Source organism: Astyanax mexicanus, chromosome 25, assembly GCF_023375975.1.
Source record: "Astyanax mexicanus isolate ESR-SI-001 chromosome 25, AstMex3_surface, whole genome shotgun sequence".
Taxonomy (NCBI): Eukaryota; Metazoa; Chordata; class Actinopteri; order Characiformes; family Acestrorhamphidae; genus Astyanax; species Astyanax mexicanus.
This window is the reverse complement of record NC_064432.1, coordinates 22,770,130-22,794,504: the sequence shown is the minus strand read 5'-3', so window position 1 is coordinate 22,794,504 and position 24,375 is coordinate 22,770,130. Positions and strand designations below refer to the sequence as shown.

The window sequence follows — 24,375 nt, the reverse complement described above, 5'->3', positions numbered from 1 at the left end:
CAGCACTACAGGAAGCTTTAAATTCAAGCAACACCTTAAGTATTATAACATCCAGTATTAATGCCGGTGAGTCTAGAAACTTTGTATGAAAGTAGTTTCTGTCCCCACCAAAACTCAACACAAAAGCTATTCATCATTTTAAGTAATAAAAAAACTAATATTGCATTCTAATAATTAAAGCTTAAATTAAAACTGCCAACATAATTTATTTCAGCAACAAACTCAAGTGATTTGTTCGCAACTACAAGTCCAGTGGTTACAAGCACAGAACCAACTACAACTGCATTAACAACGCCTTTTGAGACTACAGTCCAAGAAACAACCACTGTAGAATCCACAACAAGGACCACTGAAGCTCCAACATCAACTACAGAACAAGTGACAACCTTGGAGACAACCACCTCAACTGATGCAACAACTACAAGTCAAGTGGTCACAAGCACAGAACCAAGTACAACTGAATCAACAACACATTTTGAGACAACAGTCCAAGAAACAATCACTGTAGAATCCACAACAAGCACCACTGAAGCTCCAACATCAACTACAGAACAAGTGACAACCTTGGAGACAACCACCTCAACTGATGCAACAACTACAAGTCAAGTGGTCACAAGCACAGAACCAAGTACAACTGAATTAACAACACCTTTTGAGACTACAATCCAAGAAACAACCACAGCAGAATCCACAACAAGCACCACTGAAGCCCCAACATCCACTACAGAACAAGTGACAACCTTGGAGACAACCACATCAACTGAAGCAACAACTACAAGTCAAGTGGTCACAAGCACAGAACCAACTACAACTGAATTAACAACACCTTTTGAGACTACAGTCCAAGAAACAACCACTGTAGAATCCACAACAAGGACCACTGAAGCTCCAACATCAACTACAGAACAAGTGACAACCTTGGAGACAACCACCTCAACTGATGCAACAACTACAAGTCAAGTGGTCACAAGCACAGAACCAACTACAACTGAATTAACAACACCTTTTGAGACTACAGTCCAAGAAACAACCACTGTACAATCCACAACAACCATCACTGAAGCTCCAACATCAACTACAGAACTAGTGACAACCTTGGAGACAACCACATCAACTGAAGCAACAACTACAAGTCAAGTGGTCACAAGCACAGAACCAACTACAACTGTATTAACAACGCCTTTTGAGACTACAGTCCAAGAAACAACCACTGTAGAATCCACAACAAGCACCACTGAAGCTCCAACATCAACTACAGAACAAGTGACAACCTTGGAGACAACCACCTCAACTGATGCAACAACTACAAGTCAAGTGGTCACAAGCACAGAACCAAGTACAACTGAATCAACATCACATTTTGAGACAACAGTCCAAGAAACAATCACTGTAGAATCCACAACAAGCACCACTGAAGCTCCAACATCAACTACAGAACAAGTGACAACCTTGGAGACAACCACCTCAACTGATGCAACAACTACAAGTCAAGTGGTCACAAGCACAGAACCAAGTACAACTGAATTAACAACACCTTTTGAGACTACAATCCAAGAAACAACCACAGCAGAATCCACAACAAGCACCACTGAAGCCCCAACATCCACTACAGAACAAGTGACAACCTTGGAGACAACCACATCAACTGAAGCAACAACTACAAGTCAAGTGGTCACAAGCACAGAACCAACTACAACTGAATTAACAACACCTTTTGAGACTACAGTCCAAGAAACAACCACTGTAGAATCCACAACAAGGACCACTGAAGCTCCAACATCAACTACAGAACAAGTGACAACCTTGGAGACAACCACCTCAACTGATGCAACAACTACAAGTCAAGTGGTCACAAGCACAGAACCAACTACAACTGAATTAACAACACCTTTTGAGACTACAGTCCAAGAAACAACCACTGTACAATCCACAACAACCATCACTGAAGCTCCAACATCAACTACAGAACTAGTGACAACCTTGGAGACAACCACATCAACTGAAGCAACAACTACAAGTCAAGTGGTCACAAGCACAGAACCAACTACAACTGAATTAACAACACCTTTTGAGACTACAGTCCAAGAAACAACCACTGTAGAATCCACAACAAGGACCACTGAAGCTCCAACATCAACTACAGAACAAGTGACAACCTTGGAGACATCCACTTCAACAGAAGCAACAACTACAAGTCAAGTGGTCACAAGCACAGAACCAACTACAACTGTATTAACAACGCCTTTTGAGACTACAGTCCAAGAAACAACCACTGTAGAATCCACAACAAGCACCACTGAAGCTCCAACATCAACTACAGAACAAATGACAACCCTGGAGACAACCACCTCAACTAAAGCAACTACTACAAGTCAAGTGGTCACAAGCACAGAACCAAGTACAACTGAATTAACAACACCTTTTGAGACTACAGTCCAAGAAACAACCACTGTAGAATCCACAACAAGGACCACTGAAGCCCCAACATCCACTACAGAACAAGTGACAACCTTGGAGACAACCACATCAACTGAATCAACAACTACAAGTCAAGTGGTCACAAGCACAGAACCAACTACAACTGAATTAACAACACCTTTTGAGACTACAGTCCAAGAAACAACCACTGTAGAATCCACAACAAGGACCACTGAAGCCCCAACATCCACTACAGAACAAGTGACAACCTTGGAGACAACCACCTCAACTGATGCAATAACTACAAGTCAAGTGGTCACAAGCACAGAACCAAGTACAACTGAATTAACAACACCTTTTGAGACTACAATCCAAGAAACAACCACAGCAGAATCCACAACAAGCACCACTGAAGCCCCAACATCCACTACAGAACAAGTGACAACCTTGGAGACAACCACATCAACTGAAGCAACAACTACAAGTCAAGTGGTCACAAGCACAGAACCAACTACAACTGAATTAACAACACCTTTTGAGACTACAATCCAAGAAACAACCACAGCAGAATCCACAACAAGCACCACTGAAGCCCCAACATCCACTACAGAACAAGTGACAACCTTGGAGACAACCACATCGACTGAAGCAACAACTACAAGTCAAGTGGTCACAAGCACAGAACCAACTACAACTGAATTAACAACACCTTTTGAAACTACAGTCCAAAAAACAACCACTGTAGAATCCACAACAAGCACAACTGAAGCTCCAACATCAACTACAGAACAAGTGACAACCTTAGAGACAACGACTTCAACTGATGCAACAACTACAAGTGAAGTGGTCACAAGCACAGAACCAACTACAACTATATTAACAACACCTTTCGAGACTACAGTCCAGGAAACAACTACTGTAAAATCCACAACAAGCACCACTGAAGCTGCAACATCAACTACAGAACAAGTGACAACCTTAGAGACAACCACCTCAACTGATGCAACAACTACAAGTGAAGTGGTCACAAGCACAGAACCAAGTACAACTGAATTAACAACACCTTTTGAGACTACAATCCAAGAAACAACCACAGCAGAATCCACAACAATCACTACTGAAGCCCCAACATCCACTACAGAACAAGTGACAACCTTGGAGACAACCACATCAACTGATGCAACAACTACAAGTCAAGTGGTCACAAGCACAGAACCAAGTACAACTGAATTAACAACACCTTTTGAGACTACAATCCAAGAAACAACCACAGCAGAATCCACAACAAGCACCACTGAAGCCCCAACATCCACTACAGAACAAGTGACAACCTTGGAGACAACCACATCAACTGAAGCAACAACTACAAGTCAAGTGGTCACAAGCACAGAACCAACTACAACTGAATTAACAACACCTTTTGAGACTACAATCCAAGAAACAACCACAGCAGAATCCACAACAAGCACCACTGAAGCCCCAACATCCACTACAGAACAAGTGACAACCTTGGAGACAACCACATCGACTGAAGCAACAACTACAAGTCAAGTGGTCACAAGCACAGAACCAACTACAACTGAATTAACAACACCTTTCGAGACTACAGTCCAGGAAACAACTACTGTAAAATCCACAACAAGCACCACTGAAGCTCCAACATCAACTACAGAACAAGTGACAACCTTAGAGACAACCACTTCAACTGATGCAACAACTACAAGTGAAGTGGTCACAAGCACAGAACCAACTACAACTGAATTAACAACACCTTTTGAAACTACAGTCCAAAAAACAACCACTGTACAATCCACAACAAGCACCACTGAAGCTCCAACATCAACTACAGAACAAGTGACAACCTTAGAGACAACCACCTCAACTGAAGCAACAACTACAAGTCAAGTGGTCACAAGCACAGAACCAACTACAACTATATTAACAACACCTTTCGAGACTACAGTCCAGGAAACAACTACTGTAAAATCCACAACAAGCACCACTGAAGCTCCAACATCAACTACAGAACAAGTGACAACCTTAGAGACAACCACCTCAACTGAAGCAACAACTACAAGTCAAGTGGTCACAAGCACAGAACCAACTACAACTGAATTAACAACACCTTTTGAGACTACAGTTCAACAAACAACCACGGTAGAATCCACAACAAGCACCACTGAAGATCCAACATCAACTACAGAACAAGTGACAACCTTGGAGACAACCACCTCAACTGATGCAACAACTACAAGTCAAGTGGTCACAAGCACAGAACCAACTACAACTGAATTAACAACACCTTTTGAGACTACAGTTCAACAAACAACCATGGTAGAATCCACAACAAGCACCACTGAAGCCCCAACATCCACTACAGAACAAGTGACAACTCAACAACAAACGAGTGAATCCCAATCAACTTCAAATTTTCTGACAACCACAACCGAACCAGTTACAATGACAACTACAACAATGAACACTCCTGTCAACAATGAAGGTTACCTTTATCTACGGTTTAAGATGAATAAGAATTTCATTTCAGCATATACTGTTAAAACCTCACCTGAATACCAGTCACTGGAAAGCAGTGTGATAACAGAGGTACCATAAGCTTTTAACATTTTAATATTTATGGATGTGTAGAAGCTTGTGTTTTGTTAAAATGATTTTCTTTAACAGAGATTTTAAAAATCATGTTTTTTTCGGGTTATTTTAATTTTTTCAGGTGACCAGAGCATTCACATTTAAATACCCACTAACATTCCGAAGATGTGTGATCATTAGTTTTTGGTAAGTTAATACAGTTCTCTATATTTTCCATATAACTTTATATGGAAACATTAGGAGTCCGAAAATGCTACATATTATAAATAGTTTTTAGACAAACCACTTTTCATAATAGTTCTTAAAATCTTCGCTTTTTATTAGGCCTGGCTCTGTTGGAGTAGACGCGCAGACAACTTTTGCAAATGAGACTGCAGTGCCCAGTGTGCCAGAAGCAGTGCAAGCACTACAAGAGAATTTAAACACATCCAATGACTTAAATATTACACTCTCAAGTCTTCAAGCTGGTAAGTCTAGATTACATACTCTGTAAATTTTTTTCATCCCACTGTCAAAATCCACACAAAACAGCACAAACACAAATATTATATATTATGAAACATAATATCATTCATCTGTGCATAAAAAATAACTATTAAACAATTTTTTCCAGCAATAAACTCAAGTGGACTTACTGACAATTTCCAATCGACTGAAGCCCCTGCTACATTCACAACATCAGTTGAAACAACTGAAACTTCAACATCATTAACAGTTCCTGTGGAGACTACAGCACCAGAAACAACCTTTGTAGAATCACCAACTAGTACCAATGTAGCTTCAACATCAACTACAGAACAAGTTACAACCCTGCTAACAACCACCACAAGTGAGGCAACAACTACACATGAAGTTGATACAAGTTCTGAACCTACAACTGATTTATCACCAACAACTCTATTTGAGACTTCATTACAACAGACCTCCACTGTAGAATCCACAAGTACCACTACAATCACCTCAACTGAAGCAACAACTTCAACCACAGAACAAGTGGCAACCTTGGAGACAACAACCTCAACTGATGCAACAACTACAAGTCAAGTGGTCACAAGCACAGAACTAACTACAACTGAATTAACAACACCTTTTGAGGCTACAGTCCAAGAAACAACCACTGTAGAATCCACAACAAGCACCACGGAAGCTCCAACATCAACAACAGAACAAGTGACAACCTTGCAGACAACCACCTCAACTGATGCGACAACTACAAGTCAAGTGGTCACAAGCACAGAACCAACTACAACTGAATTAACAACACCTTTTGAGACTACAGTCCAGGAAACAACACTAGTAGAATCCACAACAAGCACCACTGAAGCTCCAACATCAACTACAGAACAAGTGACAACCTTGGAGACAACCACCTCAACTGAAGCAACAACTACAAGTCAAGTGGTCACAAGCACAGAACCAACTACAACTGAATTAACAACACCTTTTGAGACTACAGTCCAGGAAACAACACTAGTAGAATCCACAACAAGCACCACTGAAGCTCCAACATCAACTACAGAACAAGTGACAACCTTGGAGACAACCACCTCAACTGAAGCAACAACTACAAGTCAAGTGGTCACAAGCACAGAACCAACTACAACTGAATCAACAACACCTTTTGAGACTACAGTCCAAGAAACAACCACTGTAGAATCCACAACAAGCACCACTGAAGCTCCAACATCAACTACAGAACAAGTGACAACCTTGGAGACAACCACCTCAACTGAAGCAACAACTACAAGTCAAGTGGTCACAAGCACAGAACCAAGTACAACTGAATTAACAACACCTTTTGAGACTACAGTCCAAGAAACAACCACTGTAGAATCCACAACAACCACCACTGAAGCTCCAACATCAACCACAGAACAAGTGACAACCTTGGAGACAACCACATCAACTGAAGCAACAACTACAAGTCAAGTGGTCACAAGCACAGAACCAACTACAACTGAATTAACAACACCTTTTGAGACTACAGTCCAAGAAACAACCACTGTACAATCCACAACAACCACCACTGAAGCTCCAACATCTACTACAGAACAAGTGACAACCTTGGAGACAACCACCTCAACTGAAGCAACAACTACAAGTCAAGTGGTCACAAGCACAGAACCAAGTACAACTGAATTAACAACACCTTTTGAGACTACAGTCCAAGAAACAACCACTGTAGAATCCACAACAACCACCACTGAAGATCCAACATCAACCACAGAACAAGTGACAACCTTGGAGACAACCACATCAACTGAAGCAACAACTACAAGTCAAGTGGTCACAAGCACAGAACCAACTACAACTGAATTAACAACACCTTTTGAGACTACAGTCCAAGAAACAACCACTGTAGAATCCACAACAACCACCACTGAAGCTCCAACATCTACTACAGAACAAGTGACAACCTTGGAGACAACCACCTCAACTGAAGCAACAACTACAAGTCAAGTTGTAACAAGCACAGAACCAACTACAACTGAATCAACAACACCTTTTGAGACTGCAGTCCAAGAAATAACCACTGTAGAATCCACAACAAGCACCACTGAAGCTCCAACATCAACTACAGAACAAGTGACAACCTTGGAGACAACCACCTCAACTGAAGCAACAACTACAAGTCAAGTGGTCACAAGCACAGAACCAAGTACAACTGAATCAACAACACCTTTTGAGACTACAGTCCAAGAAACAACCACTGTAGAATCCACAACAAGCACCACTGAAGCTCCAACATCAACCACAGAACAAGTGACAACCTTGGAGACATCCACATCAACTGAAGCAACAACTACAAGTCAAGTCGTCACAAGCACAGAACCAACTACAACTGAAGTAACAACACCCTTTGAGACTACGGTCCAAGAAATAACCACTGTAGTATCCACAACAAGCACCACTGAAGCTCCAACATCAACTACAGAACAAGTAACAACCTTGGAGACAACTACCTCAACTGAAGCAACAACTACAAGTCAAGTGGTCACAAGCACAGAACCAACTACAACTGAATTAACAACACCTTTTGAGACTGCAGTCCAAGAAATAACCACTGTAGAATCCACAACAAGCACCACTGAAGCTCCAACATCAACTACAGAACAAGTGACAACCTTGGAGACAACCACCTCAACTGAAGCAACAACTACAAGTCAAGTGCTCACAAGCACAGAACCAAGTACAACTGAATCAACAACACCTTTTGAGACTGCAGTCCAAGAAATAACCACTGTAGAATCCACAACAACCACCACTGAAGCTCCAACATCAACCACAGAACAAGTGACAACCTTGGAGACAACCACATCAACTGATGCAACAACTACAAGTCAAGTGGTCACAAGCACAGAACCAACTACAACTGAATTAACAACACCTTTTGAGACTACAGTCCAAGAAACAACCACTGTAGAATCCACAACAACCACCACTGAAGCTCCAACATCTACTACAGAACAAGTGACAACCTTGGAGACAACCACCTCAACTGAAGCAACAACTACAAGTCAAGTTGTAACAAGCACAGAACCAACTACAACTGAATCAACAACACCTTTTGAGACTGCAGTCCAAGAAATAACCACTGTAGAATCCACAACAAGCACCACTGAAGCTCCAACATCAACTACAGAACAAGTGACAACCTTGGAGACAACCACCTCAACTGAAGCAACAACTACAAGTCAAGTGGTCACAAGCACAGAACCAAGTACAACTGAATTAACAACACCTTTTGAGACTACAGTCCAAGAAACAACCATTGTAGAATCCACAACAACCACCACTGAAGCTCCAACATCAACCACAGAACAAGTGACAACCTTGGAGACAACCACATCAACTGAAGCAACAACTACAAGTCAAGTGGTCACAAGCACAGAACCAACTACAACTGAATTAACAACACCTTTTGAGACTACAGTCCAAGAAACAACCACTGTAGAATCCACAACAACCACCACTGAAGCTCCAACATCTACTACAGAACAAGTGACAACCTTGGAGACAACCACCTCAACTGAAGCAACAACTACAAGTCAAGTTGTAACAAGCACAGAACCAACTACAACTGAATTAACAACACCTTTTGAGACTGCAGTCCAAGAAATAACCACTGTAGAATCCACAACAAGCACCACTGAAGCTCCAACATCAACTACAGAACAAGTGACAACCTTGGAGACAACCACCTCAACTGAAGCAACAACTACAAGTCAAGTGCTCACAAGCACAGAACCAAGTACAACTGAATTAACAACACATTTTGAGACTTCAGTCCAAGAAACAACCACTGTAGAATCCACAACAACCACCACTGAAGCTCCAACATCAACTACAGAACAAGTGACAACCTTGGAGGCAACCACTTCAACTGATGCAACAACTACAAGTCAAGTGGTCACAAGCACAGAACCAACTACAACTGAATTAACAACACCCTTTGAGACCACAGTCCAAAAAACATCCATGGCAGAATCCACAACAAGCACCACTGAAACTCCAACTACAAGTAAAGTTTTCACAAGCACAGAACCAACTTCAGTTGCAGCAATGACTGTAGAAACTACAACAGCAAAGGCTAATGGGTACCTTTATCTACGGTTCAAGATGAATCGGGATTTCATTTCAGCATATACTGTTAAAACCTCACCTGAATACCAGTCACTGGAAAGCAGTGTGATAGCAGAGGTACTGTAGCCTTACCTGGAATTCTTTGTTATTCACTATTTGTTTTGTACGATGTGTGCTTTATTTTTCATTTTTTCTGCATCAGTGACTGAAAGATCACGATTGTGTTTGCTGTTTTATTATTTTGTCAGGTGACCAGAGCATTCAAACTCAAATACCCCCTAACATACCTAAGATGTCTGATAATTACTTTCTGGTAAGTAAATGGAGTTGTCAATATTTAAATTATAAACATTTTTTAATATATCTCCACTCTGCAAAGTTCTATTGTGTAATAGAAAACATCAAAACACTGAAAATCATGAAATATTATTTTAGATTTTTTTTGAGCAAACAAATATATATATTTTTCTTAGCAGTAATCTAAATTGTATATACCACATTGTTGTTTATTAGGCCTGGCTCTGTTGGAGCAGATGCACAGACAACTTTTGTAAATGAGAGTGTGGTGCCCAGTGTTCCAGAAGCAGTGCAAGCGCTACAAGAGAGTTTAAACACATCCAATAACTTAAATATTACGCTCTCCAGTCTACAAGCTGGTAAGTCTAGATCAAATTAACTTTTTTCTTCGAACTGTCACAGAAGTCAACGTAAAAAACAGCTTCAATAAAACATGAATTTCCTTTTTTAAATGAAAAAAGGAATTTTAATGCATTATCATTATCATATTATTTTCTAGCCTCAAACGTAACAGAACTTACCAATGATTTCCAAACAACTGAAGCACCTACTGCATATACAACATCATTTGAGACCACTGAAACCTCAGCATCAACAGTTCCTACTGAGACTACAGTGCAGGAAACAACAACAACTGTAGAATACACAACAACCACTGAATCTCCAACGTCAACTACAGAACAAGTAACAACCCTGCTTACAACCACCTCAACTGATGCAACAACAACTGAATACATCACAAGTCCTGAACCTACAACTGAATCATCAACATCAACAGCTCAAACTGAGACTACAGTGCAAGAAACAACTACAGTACAAACCAGTACAAGCACTGAACCTCCAACATCAACTACAGAACAAGTAACAACCCTGCTTACAACCACCTCAACTGATGCAACAACAACTGAAGTCATCACAAGTCCTGAACCTACAACTGAATCATCAACATCAACAGCTCAAACTGAGACTACAGTGCAAGAAACAACTACAGTACAAACCAGTACAAGCACTGAACCTCCAACATCAACTACAGAACAAGTAACAACCCTGCTTACAACCACCTCAACTGATGCAACTACAACTGAATTCATCACAAGTCCTGAACCAACAACTACAACTGAATCATCAACAGCTCAACTTGAGACTACAGTGCTAGAAACAACCACAGTACAAACCAGTACAACCACTGAACCTCCAACATCAACTACAGAACAAGTAACAACCCTGCTTACAACCACCTCAACTGATGCAACAACAACTGAATACATCACAAGTCCTGAACCAACAACTACAACTGAATCATCGACATCAACAGCTCAACTTGAGACTACAGTGCAAGAAACAACCACAGTGGCAACCAGTACAACCACTGAACCTCCAATATCAACTACAGAACAAGTAACAACCCTGCTTACAACCACCTCAACTGATGCAACAACAACTGAAGTCATCACAAGCCTTGAACCAACAACTACAACTGAATCATCAACATCAACAGCTCAACTTGAGACTACAGTGCTAGAAACAACCACAGTACAAACCAGTACAAGCACTGAACCTCCAACATCAACTACAGAACAAATAACAACCCTGCTTACAACCACCTCAACTGATGCAACTACAACTGAAGTCATCACAAGTCCTGAACCAACAACTACAACTGAATCATCAACATCAACAGCTCAACTTGAGACTACAGTGCTAGAAACAATCACAGTACAAACCAGTACAAGCACTGAACCTCCAACATCAACTACAGAACAAATAACAACCCTGCTTACAACCACCTCACCTGATGCAACTACAACTGAAGTCATCACAAGTCCTGAACCAACAACTACAACTGAATCATCGACATCAACAGCTCAACTTGAGACTACAGTTCTAGAAACAACCACAGTACAAACCAGTACAACCACTGAAGCTCCAACATCAACTACAGAACAAGTAACAACCCTGCTTACAACCACCTCAACTGATGCAACAACAACTGAATACATCACAAGTCCTGAACCAACAACTACAACTGAATCATCGACATCAACAGCTCAACTTGAGACTACAGTGCAAGAAACAACCACAGTGGCAACCAGTACAACCACTGAACCTCCAATATCAACTACAGAACAAGTAACAATCCTGCTTACAACCACCTCAACTGAAGCAACAACAACTGAATACATCACAAGTCCTGAACCAACAACTACAACTGAATCACCAACATCAACAGCTCAACTTGAGACTACAGTGCTAGAAACAATCACAGTACAAACCAGTACAAGCACTGAACCTCCAACATCAACTACAGAACAAATAACAACCCTGCTTACAACCACCTCAACTGATGCAACTACAACTGAAGTCATCACAAGTCCTGAACCAACAACTACAACTGAATCATCTACATCAACAGCTCAACTTGAGACTACAGTTCTAGAAACAACCACAGTACAAACCAGTACAACCACTGAAGCTCCAACATCAACTACAGAACAAGTAACAACCCTGCTTACAACCACCTCAATTGATGCAACAACAACTGAATACATCACAAGTCCTGAACCAACAACTACAACTGAATCATCGACATCAACAGCTCAACTTGAGACTACAGTGCAAGAAACAACCACAGTACAAACCAGTACAACCACTGAACCTCCAACATCAACTACAGAACAAGTAACAACCCTGCTTACAACCACCTCAACTGATGCAACAACAACTGAAGTCATAACAAGTCCTGACCCAACAACTACAACTGAATCATCGACATCAACAGCTCAACTTGAGACTACAGTGCAAGAAACAACCACAGTACAAACCAGTACAACCACTGAACCTCCAACATCAACTACAGAACAAGCAACAATTCTGCTTACAACCACCTCAACTGATGCAACAACAACTGAATACATCACAAGTCCTGAACCAACAACTACAACTGAATCATCGACATCAACAGCTCAACTTGAGACTACAGTGCTAGAAACAACCACAGTACAAACCAGTACAACCACTGAACCTCCAACATCAACTACAGAACAAGTAACAACCCTGCTTACAACCACCTCAACTGATGCAACAACTACTGAATACATCACAAGTCCTGAACCAACAACTACAACTGAATCATCGACATCAACAGCTCAACTTGAGACTACAGTGCTAGAAACAACCACAGTACAAACAAGTACAATCACTGAACCTCCAACATCAACTACAGAACAAGCAACAACCCTGTTTACAACCACCTCAACTGATGCAACAACAACTGAAGTCATCACAAGTCCTGACCCAACAACTACAACTGAATCATCGACATCAACAGCTCAACTTGAGACTACAGTGCAAGAAACAACCACAGTACAAACAAGTACAACCACTGAATCTCCAACATCAACTACAGAACAAGTAACAACCCTGCTTACAACCACCTCAACTGATGCAACAACAACTGAATACATCACAAGTCCTGAACCAACAACTACAACTGAATCATCGACATCAACAGCTCAACTTGAGACTACAGTGCTAGAAACAACCACAGTACAAACCAGTACAACCACTGAACCTCCAACATCAACTACAGAACAAGTAACAACCCTGCTTACAACCATCTCAACTGATGCAACAACTACTGAAGTCATCACAAGTCCTGAACCAACAACTACTACTGAATTATCAACATCAACAGCTCGACTTAACACTACAGTGCAAGAAACAAGCACAGTGGAAACCAGTACAACCACTGAACCTCCAACATCAACTACAGAACAAGTAACAACCCTGCTTACAACCACCTCAACTGATGCAACAACAACTGAATACATCACAAGTCCTGAACCAACAACTACAACTGAATCACCAACAACTCCATTTCCAACTACAGCGCAGGAAACAACAACTGTAGAATCTGCATCGACCTCCACAGAATTAACAAGTCATGTAACGACTATAACAACAACAGTTACACCACAAACAGAGATGGAAGGATACCTTTATCTCCGCTTCAGACTGGTTCGGAATTACATTGCCACATATAATGATCCAAACTCAGCCGATTTTCAGAATTTGGCCAAAGAAGTAATAAATGAGGTATAATTCTTTATTATTATATTTATGTAATCTGTGTTATAGTGTTTTTGTTATTCAAACAAAAAAAATCATGTTATTTTGTCCATTTGTACTTTTTCAGGTCAGTACAATATTCGCACAGAAATACCCAGTAATTTTCAGAAGATGTGAGATCCTCAAATTTTGGTAAGAAGTATTACTAAATATTTTAATTACATATTTAAGACATCCATATAATGAATTAAATCTTAGCTGCCATGTATGTCAAACTTTATAATCTGAACTATGTACAAACAACTGGTAAAATACATGAATATTTAAAATATCCATTTGCTCTATATTTACTGAAAATAAATTTGTGCATTGAATTTCATTATGTTACAATTGTAGTCTTTATTTGTACTCAAAATGATAAGTAATACAATTGTAATTAAAATATAGATATATTGATGTTTTAGGCCTGGCTCTACTGGAACAGATTCTCAGTTGGTTTTCCAAAATCAGAGTGTAGTACCAACACTAACAAATGCAACAGAGACACTACAGCAAGCTGTGAATGCATCCAACCCTTTACAAATTATTGTTCAAACTATTGAAACTGGTGAGTTCATGATGTTTATTATACACTTAAATCAATATAAAAAATACTCTAATTTTACTAACAAAAGCATTTTAATTTTCAGCATTAAATTCAAGTGACTTTGCCACATACACAACACAACCAACAACTGAATACATCACAAGTCCTGAACCAACAACTACAACTGAATCATCGACATCAACAGCTCAACTTGAGACTACAGTTCTAGAAACAACCACAGTACAAACAAGTACAATCACTGAACCTCCAACATCAACTACAGAACAAGTAACAACCCTGCTTACAACCACCTCAACTGATGCAACAACAACTGAAGTCATCACAAGTCCTGACCCAACAACTACAACTGAATCATCGACATCAACAGCTCAACTTGAGACTACAGTGCAAGAAACAACCACAGTACAAACCAGTACAACCACTGAATCTCCAACATCAACTACAGAACAAGTAACAACCCTGCTTACAACCACCTCAACTGATGCAACAACAACTGAATACATCACAAGTCCTGAACCAACAACTACAACTGAATCATCGACATCAACAGCTCAACTTGAGACTACAGTGCTAGAAACAACCACAGTACAAACAAGTACAATCACTGAACCTCCAACATCAACTACAGAACAAGCAACAACCCTGCTTACAACCACCTCAACTGATGCAACAACAACTGAAGTCATCACAAGTCCTGACCCAACAACTACAACTGAATCATCGACATCAACAGCTCAACTTGAGACTACAGTGCAAGAAACAACCACAGTACAAATCAGTACAACCACTGAACCTCCAACATCAACTACAGAACAAGTAACAACCCTGCTTACAACCACCTCAACTGATGCAACAACCACTGAATACATCACAAGTCCTGAACCAACAACTACAACTGAATCATCGACATCAACAGCTCAACTTGAGACTACAGTGCTAGAAACAACCACAGTACAAACAAGTACAATCACTGAACCTCCAACATCAACTACAGAACAAGCAACAACCCTGCTTACAACCACCTCAACTGATGCAACAACAACTGAAGTCATCACAAGTCCTGAACCAACAACTACAACTGAATCATCGACATCAACAGCTCAACTTGAGACTACAGTGCAAGAAACAACCACAGTACAAACCAGTACAACCACTGAATCTCCAACATCAACTACAGAACAAGTAACAACCCTGCTTACAACCACCTCAACTGATGCAACAACAACTGAATACATCACAAGTCCTGAACCAACAACTACAACTGAATCATCGACATCAACAGCTCAACTTGAGACTACAGTGCTAGAAACAACCACAGTACAAACAAGTACAATCACTGAACCTCCAACATCAACTACAGAACAAGCAACAACCCTGCTTACAACCACCTCAACTGATGCAACAACAACTGAAGTCATCACAAGTCCTGACCCAACAACTACAACTGAATCATCGACATCAACAGCTCAACTTGAGACTACAGTGCAAGAAACAACCACAGTACAAATCAGTACAACCACTGAACCTCCAACATCAACTACAGAACAAGTAACAACCCTGCTTACAACCACCTCAACTGATGCAACAACAACTGAATACATCACAAGTCCTGAACCAACAACTACAACTGAATCATCGACATCAACAGCTCAACTTGAGACTACAGTGCTAGAAACAACCACAGTACAAACCAGTACAACCACTGAACCTCCAACATCAACTACAGAACAAGTAACAACCCTGCTTACAACCATCTCAACTGATACAACAACAACTGAAGTCATCACAAGTCCTGAACCTACAACTACAACTGAATCATCGACATCAACAGCTCAACTTGAGACTACAGTGCTAGAAACAACCACAGTACAAACCAGTACAACCACTGAAGCTCCAACATCAACTACAGAACAAGTAACAACCCTGCTTACAACCACCTCAACTGATGCAACAACAACTGAATTCATCACAAGTCCTGAACCAACAACTACAACTGAATCATCGACATCAACAGCTCAACTTGAGACTACAGTGCAAGAAACAACCACAGTACAAACCAGTACAACCACTGAACCTCCAACATCAACTACAGAACAAGTAACAACCCTGCTTACAACCACCTCAACTGATGCAACAACAACTGAAGTCATCACAAGTCCTGACCCAACAACTACAACTGAATCATCGACATCAACAGCTCAACTTGAGACTACAGTGCAAGAAACAACCACAGTACAAACCAGTACAACCACTGAAGCTCCAACATCAACTACAGAACAAGTAACAACCCTGCTTACAACCACCTCAACTGATGCAACAACAACTGAATTCATCACAAGTCCTGAACCAACAACTACAACTGAATCATCGACATCAACAGCTCAACTTGAGACTACAGTGCAAGAAACAACCACAGTACAAACCAGTACAACCACTGAATCTCCAACATCAACTACAGAACAAGTAACAACCCTGCTTACAACCACCTCAACTGATGCAACAACAACTGAATACATCACAAGTCCTGAACCAACAACTACAACTGAATCATCGACATCAACAGCTCAACTTGAGACTACAGTGCTAGAAACAACCACAGTACAAACAAGTACAATCACTGAACCTCCAACATCAACTACAGAACAAGCAACAACCCTGCTTACAACCACCTCAACTGATGCAACAACAACTGAAGTCATCACAAGTCCTGACCCAACAACTACAACTGAATCATCGACATCAACAGCTCAACTTGAGACTACAGTGCAAGAAACAACCACAGTACAAATCAGTACAACCACTGAACCTCCAACATCAACTACAGAACAAGTAACAACCCTGCTTACAACCACCTCAACTGATGCAACAACAACTGAATACATCACAAGTCCTGAACCAACAACTACAACTGAATCATCGACATCAACAGCTCAACTTGAGACTACAGTGCTAGAAACAACCACAGTGGCAACCAGTACAACCACTGAACCTCCAATATCAACTACAGAACAAGTAACAACCCTGCTTACAACCACCTCAACTGATGCAACAACAACTGAAGTCATCACAAGTCCTGAACCTACAACTACAACTGAATCATCGACATCAACAGCTCAACTTGAGACTACAGTGCTAGAAACAACCACAGTACAAACCAGTACAACCACTGAAGCTCCAACATCAACTACAGAACAAGTAACAACCCTGCTTACAACCACCTCAACTGATGCAACAACAACTGAATTCATCACAAGTCCTGAACCAACAACTACAACTGAATCATCGACATCAACAGCTCAACTTGAGACTACAGTGCAAGAAACAACCACAGTACAAACCAGTACAACCACTGAACCTCCAACATCAACTACAGAACAAGTAACAACCCTGCTTACAACCACCTCAACTGATGCAACAACAACTGAAGTCATCACAAGTCCTGACCCAACAACTACAACTGAATCATCGACATCAACAGCTCAACTTGAGACTACAGTGCAAGAAACAACCACAGTACAAACCAGTACAACCACTGAAGCTCCAACATCAACTACAGAACAAGTAACAACCCTGCTTACAACCACCTCAACTGATGCAACAACAACTGAATTCATCACAAGTCCTGACCCAACAACTACAACTGAATCATCGACATCAACAGCTCAACTTGAGACTACAGTGCTAGAAACAACCACAGTACAAACAAGTACAATCACTGAACCTCCAACATCAACTACAGAACAAGTAACAACCCTGCTTACAACCATCTCAACTGATGCAACTACAACTGAAGTCATTACAAGTCCTGAACCAACAACTGAATCATCAACAACTCCATTTCCAACTACAGCGCAGGAAACAACAACTGTAGAATCTGCATCGACCTCCACAGAATTAACAAGTCATGTACCGACTATAACAACAACAGTTACACCACAAACAGAGATGGAAGGATACCTTTATCTCCGCTTCAGACTGGTTCGGAATTACATTGCCACATATAATGATCCAAACTCAGCCGATTTTCAGAATTTGGCCAAAGAAGTAATAAATGAGGTATAATTCTTTATTATTATATTTATGTAATCTGTGTTATAGTGTTTTTGTTATTCAAACAAAAAAAATCATGTTATTTTGTCCATTTGTACTTTTTCAGGTCAGTACAATATTCGCACAGAAATACCCAGTGATTTTCAGAAGATGTGAGATCCTCAAATTTTGGTAAGAAGTATTACTAAATATTTTAATTACATATTTAAGACATCCATATAATGAATTAAATCTTAGCTGCCATGTATGTCAAACTTTATAATCTGAACTATGTACAAACAACTGGTAAAATACATGAATATTTAAAATATCCATTTGCTCTATATTTACTGAAAATAAATTTGTGCATTGAATTTCATTATGTTACAATTGTAGTCTTTATTTGTACTCAAAATGATAAGTAATACAATTGTAATTAAAATATAGATATATTGATGTTTTAGGCCTGGCTCTACTGGAACAGATTCTCAGTTGGTTTTCCAAAATCAGAGTGTAGTACCAACACTAACAAATGCAACAGAGACACTACAGCAAGCTGTGAATGCATCCAACCCTTTACAAATTATTGTTCAAACTATTGAAATTGGTGAGTTCATGATGTTTATTATACACTTAAATCAATATAAAAATACTCTAATTTTACTAACAAAAGCATTTTCATTTTCAGAATTAAATTCAAGTGACTTTGCCACATACACAACACAACCAACAACATATGGGACAACACTGGAAGACACAACAACCACACAAGCATCAACAACCTCTGTTCAGGTCACAACAACAACTTCTGAACTCCTGACAAGTTCTTTACCAACTACCAGTCAGGCACCAACAACATTACTTGAGACAACTTCTGAGATTCCCACAAGTTCTGTACCAACTACAACTCAGCTATCAACAACATTACCTGAGACAACTTCTGAGATCCCCACAAGTTCTGTACCAACTACAACTCCGCTATCAACAACATTACCTGAAACAACTTCTGTGATTCTCACAAGTTCTGTAGTAACTACAACTCAGGAAACAACATTGTCTGAGACAACAACTGAAATGGTCACAACTTCTGTACCATCTACAACTCAGGCAACATCTTTACCCGAGATAACTTCTGAACTCCTGACAAGTTCTGTACCAACTACCACTCAGGCACCAACAACATTACTTGATACAACTTCTGAGATCCCCACAACTACAACTCAGCTATCAACAACATTACCTGAGACAACTTCTGTGGTCTTCACAAGTCCTGTAGTAACAACAACTCAGGAAACAACATTGCCTGAGACAACAACTGAAATGGTCACAACTTCTGTACCATCTACAACTCAGGCAACATCTTTACCCGAGACAACAACTGAACTCCTGACAAGTTCTGTACCAACTACCACTCAGGCACCAACAACATTACTTGAGACAACTTCTGAGATGCCCACAAGTTCTGTACCAACTACAACTGAGCTATCTACAACATTATCTGAGACAACTTCTGTGATTCTCACAAGTTCTGTACCAACTACCACTCAGGTACCAACTACAACTCTACTATCAACAACATTACCTGAAACAACTTCTGTGGTCCTCACAAGTTCTGTACCTACTACAACTCAGGAAACAACATTACCTGAGACAACATCTGTAGTCCTCACAAGTTCTGTCACAACAACAACTCAGGCACCGACAACATTACCTGAGACAACTTCTGTAGTCCACACAAGTCCTTTACCAACATCATCTCAGTCACCATCACCTATGACAACTACAGTGCCTGAAACAACAACAGTATTCTCCAGAACAACAACTGTAGCTGAATCATCTACACCTCCAACAGTTTCTACCAGTGCCTCAACAACATCACCATTACCTGCTTCCACCACTACAAGAACTACAACTACATTCCCAACAACAGGGTCTTCACCTACAACCACAGTATTTCGCACTTTGTTTCCGTCATTAAGTACACAACAGTCACTGACAAGTACAACCCAGACATCTACAGAGCTAGCAACTACAACAACCACCACAAGTCAAGCTTCATCTACAACACTGAAGCAACTGATCACTACTGCAAACTTGGGAACTACTATACAAGCTTCAACAACTACCACTTTAACTTCCACTACTACAACTGTCTCAACTACAACAGCATCTAACTATCCACCATTGCCAAATGAAGGATACCTTTATCTACAGTTCAGGATGATCAGAATCTTCATCCCAGCATATAATGATCCAACTACCAATGAATATAAGTCACTGGAATCAAATGTAACGACTGAGGTATTGTGAAATTTACTAAACTTTATACATTTTTAAGCAAGATCAGATTTTAAATACTCTATGGAAACTAACAATTTTATTTTGTTTTCAGTTAAATAGAGGATACAAAATAATGTACCCTCGCACATTCCGAAGATGCATAGTCATTGGCTTTTGGTAAGTAGTACTTTTACTCATAGCAACAACAAATATATTTCACTGCAAACTTTTATACTTTATTGGAATGGAGAATTGTCTTCCTTTTCTGGCCTCAGCAGTTAGAGCCAGAGAGAGCACAATTAGACAATTAGCCATCTGGGTGGAAAGATGTAGCTCCTCCACATCCTTCCCTACTTGATCCAGCATTTCATGATCCAGTGGCTGCCTAGTTATGCTGCATTGTTAGTCTAAAACAGGCAGTGTCTGACTCCACACATTTCGGAGAAGGCATGTGTTTGTTGTCAGTCTCCTAGCGTTGAAAGCATTGCAATACTAGTAAGTGGGTGGGTTAATTGGCTAGAGTATTAGGAAATAAAATTAAATAGAAATTAGCTTAGGGATAAATCTGAATAAAATGTGTGGATGCAAATTCTGTAAACATGTTTTTTACTTTTCAGGTTAATTTTTGGCATATCTGTACAATCATACTTATTAACCTTATGTGAAATGTAAAAAATATATATATTGTTTTAAGTTAAGAAAACTTATCATCATTATTGTCTCTTATACTTTAGGTCGGGCTCTGTTGGTGTGACTACTCAATTGATCTTTGACAACCAGACAGTGGTGCCCAATATAACGGACACAGAAAAATCTCTGCAAACAGCAATTAACTCCTCCAATGTCTTCTTAAATATCATTGAAACCAGTATTCAAGCTGGTGAGTTTTAACTTCATCTTTACACTGATATCTGTGTGCATGTCAGTAATGCAACAGCTATTTTCAGGAAAATAGCTGATACAAATCCATCATATGTTAAAGCATTACAAATTCTCAAATCTAACATTCATTCACAATGCATTTCAAACACATCACATTCTATTGCATTTGCATTTCAGATGTAAAACTAGACACGTCAACAACTGCCAACGCTGGAACTACAACCATGACCACAATCACCACAACACAAACAACTACAAGAGCACCGACTAGTCAAACTGCTGCCCAGACTACGTCCAACAGTGCAACGGCAAGAAACCGACCCAAAGACGTGGTCACCTTACTTCTCCCTCTCATCCTCATTTACTTCCTTCTAACAGAGCTAAGAGTATAACACAAATAAATGCATCTCTAAATAGAACGCCAGCATTAAAATCAGAATAAAATCTACTGTTAGCCAATTATATATAAATGTGTTAATAAAAAAACACTTCAATAAATAAAACACAGGCAATAATACTGATCTGCATTTTAAACACATTCTATAGTTGGACTTTATGTTTCTGTAGTTAAAATATCTTTTCTCTGTAATAATTAAATTAGTAATCAATTTATAAAATAATGCAATACTGTTCTGCTTTTTTTATTTTAATAGGTTCTCAAACATTTATTTTTTTATGAATTTATTAAATGAACTGTAATGTAATTTCTAATTTTCTGTAACAATCAAATAACTGTAATTTGAATGTAAATTGTGAATATCTTATTGTGTTAAATAGATTAATTTAAAAATTGTATAATTTAAGAGCATTTTGTGGGACTTTCTTCTGCTTCTTGCAGAATAATTTATTTATTATAAATAGTCTAATATTTTTAATCAGTATGCATCTTTAAATGTTTTGCACTTATTTAATTAAATGTAATTAAATGCATAAGGTTTGCACATTTATCTGTTTTGAGTCTTCCAATCATTCTGTGTTAAATAAAAATATATTTTAAATAATATAAATTATGTATGTCAATGTCTGTTATAATTTGTTCATTGTTTTCCTCTCTAAATTAAATATTAAATCTATAAATTAAAGGCTGTTACTTATAAAATGTTTAAAGTTCCCATGTATGATAAAAAGGAGTTAGTTATGTAAACATCTTACATTTAAAACAACTGCACAGTACAAATAATTAAGTTTAATGTAAAATTTAACTTTAAACATGACTATACTGTAATTTTTTTAAATAATTTGCCTTATTGTGCAGTCACATAAACCATCTTTATGTAAAACATAGTTTATTAGTATTGTGTACACATATTGATGTGTTTTAACAACATTGTTAGTGTTCATTATTTAGCTTAATCTAAACAGCAGACCCAAATTTGCCTTTTCATTATGAATATGGTTTGAGCTAAAAACTGGCAAAAGCACTATTTTCTGGTATATTATCTATCATACAAGATTTCAATTTCTTGGTTATTTTTAGATTTTGATTATCATTTGACACAATATCTTTTTAACGGTGTACTAACACTAGGCCATCTGAACTGTGCCTGGGTCCGTGTGGGGACTTGACTCATTTTCTAACATGCCGTTTCCACTTATCGTGTAACTTCCCCTTGCATCTGTGAGAGGGCTGGAGTGAATATAGAGTACTGTATTAATCACACCTTTGTTGAGTGAGTGTTAAAAATCTTGTTCGTGGATAAAGCACGGTACAAGCAAAGTGTGCCCAATGTAAGTGTGCCATACTTTACTAATGTAAAATGCTTAAAAAATATATGGCCACTGGAAATTGTAGGTGAGGAAGTGAACATACATTTGGACACTAGGGTGCAGTATTTATTTGTATTTCAACAGAAGGTTTCGTGATTCATCACCTCAGACCTTAGTCTCACAGTAAACACAGTAACACAGTGTGTAACATACTAATAGGCTACAGCTGATGTTTGCAAAACTCATCTGTTATAGATATCAGTATGATATACACTACTGGTCAAAAGTTATAGAACACCCCCCCCCCCACACACACACACACATTTTTCCCTTTATTTTTGCTGCTTAAGCTCTTCAGGCTAAGTCCTGATTTTGACCTGGAAATGGTACAAAAGTCACTGTACAAAACTGCCAGAGTCAGTTGCATGTTGTAAAAGTATATTGTAAAAAAAAACCTTAAAACAATCATATATTGTTTTTTTTTAGCAATTCATATCAAACATTTCATTGGTTAACAGCTTACAGCTAGTAAGTATCAATGGAAATAAATTGAGCTTTGGAAATTGATTTTTAAAAAATGTCTTTGCCTGTGGTAAAGCAGTGCTGGAACAGGTGGTGTTACTGCAGTAACTCTCTACTGCAGCATTTACACACTTACACTCAGCACATTCACAATTTCACCATAATGACTAGAAAATACTCAGAAACACAGAGAACTCTGTAACTATTCAAAGTAGAAGTATTTTCTTCAGAGAAATTACAGATGAAGCCAGAGAGCAGTGAGTACTGTTTCCTACACTCTTAGAAACTGAGGTAAATTTCTAGGCCATACAGCACTGCTAATGGACTACTAAACAATATGAGTGTTCTAAAACATTTGACCGGTATGATTACTA

The 24,375-nt window shown here is 39.2% G+C and overlaps 2 protein-coding genes and 1 long non-coding RNA gene across 6 annotated transcripts; 2 read left to right on the top strand and 1 right to left on the bottom strand.

Moving 5' to 3' along the window:
• Positions 1 to 5,252: 5,252 nt before the first annotated feature.
• LOC111196458 (mucin-2-like) lies at positions 5,253 to 13,075 on the top strand. Its single transcript, XM_049472383.1, has 7 exons — positions 5,253 to 5,267; positions 5,324 to 5,492; positions 5,639 to 9,726; positions 9,858 to 9,922; positions 10,123 to 10,265; positions 10,406 to 12,951; positions 13,052 to 13,075. The coding sequence occupies exons 1-7, from the start codon at positions 5,253 to 5,255 to the stop codon at positions 13,073 to 13,075; spliced, it is 7,050 nt and encodes a 2,349-aa protein (XP_049328340.1).
• Positions 12,793 to 22,779, top strand: LOC103021598 (mucin-5AC). Of its 4 annotated transcripts, none has more exons than XM_049472114.1 (7): positions 12,793 to 14,001; positions 18,738 to 18,802; positions 19,075 to 19,217; positions 19,299 to 20,911; positions 21,003 to 21,067; positions 21,625 to 21,770; positions 21,950 to 22,779. In XM_049472114.1, the coding sequence occupies exons 1-7, from the start codon at positions 13,891 to 13,893 to the stop codon at positions 22,162 to 22,164; spliced, it is 2,358 nt and encodes a 785-aa protein (XP_049328071.1). In that variant the 5' UTR covers positions 12,793 to 13,890; the 3' UTR covers positions 22,165 to 22,779. The 4 variants fall into 4 exon arrangements, with proteins under 4 accessions (XP_049328071.1, XP_049328070.1, XP_049328072.1 ...); XM_049472113.1 differs by lacking the exon at positions 18,738 to 18,802 and adding an exon at positions 14,102 to 14,166; XM_049472115.1 differs by lacking the exons at positions 18,738 to 18,802; positions 19,075 to 19,217 and adding exons at positions 14,102 to 14,166; positions 14,439 to 14,581.
• Positions 14,940 to 16,773, bottom strand: LOC125787638 (uncharacterized). The gene is made up of 3 exons (XR_007429452.1): positions 16,702 to 16,773; positions 15,558 to 15,603; positions 14,940 to 15,008 (listed from the first exon to the last, which is right to left on the bottom strand). It is a non-coding gene; the product is annotated as an uncharacterized LOC125787638 (long non-coding RNA).
• Positions 22,780 to 24,375: the final 1,596 nt, after the last annotated feature.

Excerpts from the sequence above, each read along its gene's own strand:
- LOC111196458 (XM_049472383.1), top strand. Across the intron at positions 9,727-9,857 it reads AAAGCAGTGTGATAGCAGAG|GTGACCAGAGCATTCAAACT; the intron begins GTACTGTAGCCT and ends TTATTTTGTCAG. Across the intron at positions 12,952-13,051 it reads CAACATCAACTACAGAACAA|CTCAACTTGAGACTACAGTG; the intron begins GTAACAACCCTG and ends CGACATCAACAG.
- LOC103021598 (XM_049472114.1), top strand. The coding sequence starts at position 13,891 with ATGGAAGGATACCTTTATCTCCGCTTCAGACTGGTTCGGAATTACATT. Across the intron at positions 19,218-19,298 it reads TGTTCAAACTATTGAAATTG|AATTAAATTCAAGTGACTTT; the intron begins GTGAGTTCATGA and ends TTTCATTTTCAG. Across the intron at positions 21,068-21,624 it reads TGCATAGTCATTGGCTTTTG|GTCGGGCTCTGTTGGTGTGA; the intron begins GTAAGTAGTACT and ends CTTATACTTTAG.